Raw genomic sequence first — 5,202 nt, forward strand, 5'->3', positions numbered from 1 at the left:
TTCAAGTCCGAAATAAGAGTCTTGTTTGATTCAATTTGTGATGTTTCATTTTTTTAGTTACAAAACAGAGGTAGAAATAATGTGCCTTGAAACTCATCGCCTATAAGCCTTTGTTTTTTTTTTCGCTTCTTTTAGCTAGAAAGTGGTTCTAATAATTTCGTCGTACAAAATAAATATAAATAAATAAATAGACAGTAACAAAAAAATTTCTCAAAGTATGCAATCAGTTTCAATAATTTCACACCTCATTTTATTCCCTTTAATGTTATTAAACGTTATTTGGTGACATGATAGTATATTTAAACATCTGAACAACATTTTTATCAGATTTGGTGGAAGTGAACCAAATGCAAGTTAATAATAGTTCAACAACTTATATGACATAAAAATTAAAGACTTACTACTCCAGTTTATAATAAAGTGATCTATAATCTGATTTTATATTAAGGGTTGTCTGTAACAACAATATTATCATAAGAACCGATAACTGCCTATAAACACCTTAGACGGCCTCAGAAAAATTTGCAAGACATCACCCTAATTGTAAACATATTTGATAATCAAAGGCAACATCTGGGCTGAAATGAACACTACAAATAAATACCTATATAATATGTGAAACTCTATAACAATATAATTATTATTACTACATTGCCCTTCCAGCAACAAGGGGTTTAGGTGGGGTCAGGGACCTAATCTCAGGGGCAGAACTGGGAAATATAATATTAAGCTTATGCATCAGAATATCACTTCTTGATGGTATCTCATTCAATAGAAACTGCTGAACAATTGGCTTTTTGAACCATTCTGATACAGACTCCCCAGGTGCCCTTAGAACCACCTTACTTACCTCAAACGGCGATTCAACTGAACTCAGCATCTGAGCAACCACAATCTTTAAGGTGGGACCCGTTACCAGCTTAATACGTCTAGGAACCACACCATAATATAGCATTCGTTTCCTAAACCTATGAAGTGTATGCACAACCGCAATAAGAGCTGCACCAACTGATAAGTTTCTAACATCAAGTGACCAAGCAATGTGTTGATCAAACACAATTGCTTTTGGGAAAAGTTTATTTTCATATGAAACTTTCCACACACAACGGGCTCGATTAATCTGACCCATTAGTACAAGATAGTTTAACAGGACGTTAACAAAGTACCTGGCGGCCCCTTCTTCTGATTCATAATCAATATTCTGAAAAAACTCACGAACAAACGCTAGCACTGGTTGTTTCCTCTGTTCTGGGCCTGTGAAAAGCCCGCACATAAAGGCGTGTGCTTTATGCTTTGTAGCACTCAAAATTGACATCAGCTGTCGTTCATGCTCTTCTTCTTGACATCTAACAAGATGCGCTAGTATAGATGTATAGAGTATAAGGTCAACTTTTGCTGCAGAGTCAACATAGTTTTCAAGAAGTGGCTTTGCAGACTCGTATAACCCGTTTTTCATGCATGACTCAAATAACTGCCTTATAATAAAGTTATTTGTTCGGATCCCAGATGAACCCATGAATCTTAACCATTTCAAAGCAAGATCAACCGAAGCATCTTTAATGAAAACCATAAGTACATCGCTAGCTGTCACATCTATAGAATATCCATTTGCTTTCATTTCAAGAATAATCTTTGCAGCTATATCAACAAGTTTCTTCTTGGCTAAAAGTGTAAGCAAGGCGGTATAAGTGTTCAAACCCGGCCGAACACCTGCATTGCTCATTGAATTATACAGCTTCATTGCAGCATCAACTTGACCCGAACCAGCATGCATCTCCAGTAAGCAAGAATAAGTGCTCGGGGTGGGTAAAAAACCAGCCTTTTCCATGTCAGAAAAAATGGACATTGCAGTCTCGAGCTTTCCTGATTTTGCGTGGGATTCGACAACCATGGTGTAAAGCCCATAATTAGGTCTAAAACGAGCCTTCTTCATCTGATCCCATATCTTTAAAGCTGTGTCTAGCTTCCCAGCCTTAACATATGACTCAATCATCGACACAAACATGGTTGCAGACGGTTTGAACCCAAAACCTTGCATTTCCATGTAAATTTTCATCGATGTATCTAACCTGCCAGCTTTTCCTAATGAATCAACAAGTGATGCAAAGATTGTAAACCCTGGTTTTATGTTTTTCTCTTTCATTTGTTGAAAAAGCTTTAAAGCTGCATCAATCCGACCCGATCTAGCTAAGTTTGGTATCATCAACTCGTAAGTGGCTAAGTCTAACGAACAACCAGCTCCTTCCATACTCTCATATATCTCAAACGCTTTAAAAGGCAAACCTTTATCCAAAAACAAATTTATAAGTGAGTTATACGTTTTAGTATCAACTTTACAACCAGATTCTTGAATCTTCTTAAAACAGCAAAACGAAACCTCTAACTTCTCCGCTTTAGCAAGACACTGAACAACTCTACTAAACGCATTAAACTCAGGAACATTAGTTTTCCCCGAATCACGAACAAGATCATCGAAAACCGATTGAATCCCATCAAAGTCTCTACTTTGGTTCAACCTATCTATCACAGCAAGATAACATTCATCACTAGGTATATACCAAGACTGCCTTTTTGCCCATTTAAACAAACTCAAAGACGCATCGCCATCTCCCGTTACCTTTAAAGCTTGAATAATATGAATCATATTTGGAACAAACTGCAACTTATCTAACTGCGTGTCCATTTCGGGACCCCATTTCCATCTTTTAACAATCTCAACAATCTTAGAAACAGCAGCAGCGTTTGAAAATGGTTGTTTTATGCCGCCTACCATTATATGATCATCTACACCGGGCTCAACGGATCGAATACCTTTACCGGTGTAAATAACACTTCCAGATTCATCCAAGTACTCTATGACATCAGTCCATTCATTGTTTCCTTTACCGTTATTGCCAGAACAGTAACTTCTAACAAAATAACTAGGTTTTGGACTAATTGATGCATACACGTCATCAATTCTTCCAGGAATTGATGATAAGCAGCGATTCAGACGCTTATTAAATATAAAGTTTTCATAAATTAACGGACTTGATGAACGCAATGTGAGAAATTGAAGATTTTTAACGACATACCTAGAGTATGAACGGCCGCGGCTAATCATTATAAATTGAAATATAATTACAGACTGAAATTACCAGAAGTTTTCAAGGATTGAAGCGATAACGCCAATTGAGGAACGATTATAGTGGTTTGTAGTTTAAATTAAGGTTTAGGGTTTTAGTAATCGACCCTGAAAATGTTAAACCCTAATTTTGTGAATCCCTCCGATAGATGCTTTTTTTTTCTTATTTTAATTATTTATTATTAAATTAAATTATTAATAATTATTATTAATTATTATTTATTTACTATTTATTATTTATATTCATTATTCATTATTATCATTATATTATTTATGTAAAAAAAATTTAAAAGCAAACTCATACGCACTTTACACGAATATTTACGATAATTCATGAAATATGTCTACAACGGGACTTAACCTCGACCTCTATCAATTATTTAATATTTATGTATTTATATTTATAGAAATTAAATAAAAAAATAAAATATATTTAATATAAAATATTAATATATAATTATTTGGAGGATAATTGATTTTTGACTCTATACTTCTTTTAACAAAAATACCAGTAGAAATATGTATTGTTCTAGATTTTATAAGCAAACAAAATAGAATATCATTTCTTCACTAAAATCTATTGTGAATTGGTTGAAAAACAAAATAAATACTTATTTTAGAAATACACAAAATAAAAATGTAGATGAGACGGAACTACTACATTTTTTTTAAAACTTTTGTGTCACACTTACAAAAGCTTGTTCCAGTTCCATGGTACTAAGAGCATGCAGAGCAAAACCGTGTTATCACTATTTCTCACTTGGAACACCGCAATAATAGTTTTCTCACTACATGTCGGCTGTCATGAATGCAAGCTCAGTACAAAGTTCAGCCTGTGATCATGGGCAAAACTACATAGGATAGGGCCGGGGGCACCTGCCCCAAATGGGCAAATGGATTTGAAATCTTCAGTATTAAAATTTTGGAATTTTTGATTTTCGTCTCCAATGCATTTGAAATTTTCAGGCTTAAATTTTATTTTTATTTTTATTTTTTTGGCGAAAAAATGAAAACTTTAAAAAACAGAAAACGTTTTCGAAAAGAAACGAATTCAACAAGAATTACAAAAGAGAATCTCAATAAGGCTCGTACCTAGAAAACAACAACAAACGGACTATCTATATCGAGCCTTACCAATCCTAAACCGAAACCATAACTAAACTAAGACAATACAAAGAAATACAAACACCAAAGATTACAACAAATCAAGAAACATGAAGCCGAACAGAGAACTCAAATATCCTTGATAAATACACTAAATTTAGCAATTTCGGCACCTTGAACCACTCTCTCCTTACGCTTTTGGTGATTCTTGCTCCTAGCCGGCGGAGGCGGGATTTCACTAGAAAGAACAATATTTGTCGTACCCGGTTCATGTAAAGACCCGTCCTAATCCATAAGAACGAATACAATAACATATGATTACATCGCGAGGTATTTGACCTCTATATGATACATTTTACAAACATTGCATTCGTTTTAAAAGACAAACTTTCATTACATCAAAAGTTGACAGGCATGCATACCATTTCATAATATCCATCTATAAATGATCTAATATGTCATTTACTTAATCATAATCTTTACTGAACTCAACGACTTGAATGCAACATCTTTTGAAATATGCCATGAATGACTCCAAGTAATATCTTTAAAATGAGCAAATGCACAGCGGAAGATTTCTTTAACACCTGAGAATAAACATGCTTTAAAGTGTCAACCAAAAGGTTGGTGAGTTCATTAGTTTATCATAAACGATCATTTTCATCATTTTAATAGACCACAAGATTTTCCATTTACATTTCTCATAAATATACGTCCCATGCATAGAGACAAAAATCATTCATATGGATTGAACACCTGGTAACCGACATTAACAAGATGCATATAAGAATATCCCCTGTCATTTCGGGACATCCATCGGACATGATAAAAACGAATTCGAAGTACTAAAGCATCCGGTATGTAGTGACCCGGAAATTTCCGACCAAATTTAAACTTTAATCTTCATATGTTTTCGACACGATAAGCAAAGTCTGTAATGTTGAGTCTCAAAAACATTGAACTATTTTATATAT

The 5,202-nt window shown here is 34.2% G+C and overlaps 1 protein-coding gene across 1 annotated transcript; it reads right to left on the minus strand.

The window, feature by feature from the left end:
- Positions 1 to 426: 426 nt before the first annotated feature.
- LOC139885932 (pentatricopeptide repeat-containing protein At1g79490, mitochondrial) lies at positions 427 to 3,107 on the minus strand. Its single transcript, XM_071869679.1, has one exon. It carries the CDS (start codon positions 3,101 to 3,103, stop codon positions 647 to 649), a length of 2,457 nt encoding a protein of 818 aa, XP_071725780.1. The 5' UTR covers positions 3,104 to 3,107; the 3' UTR covers positions 427 to 646.
- Between the last annotated feature and the right edge of the window lie 2,095 nt (positions 3,108 to 5,202).

The sequence above is a fragment of the Rutidosis leptorrhynchoides genome, chromosome 1 (genome assembly GCF_046630445.1).
Source record: "Rutidosis leptorrhynchoides isolate AG116_Rl617_1_P2 chromosome 1, CSIRO_AGI_Rlap_v1, whole genome shotgun sequence".
In the NCBI taxonomy this organism is placed as follows: domain Eukaryota; kingdom Viridiplantae; phylum Streptophyta; class Magnoliopsida; order Asterales; family Asteraceae; genus Rutidosis; species Rutidosis leptorrhynchoides.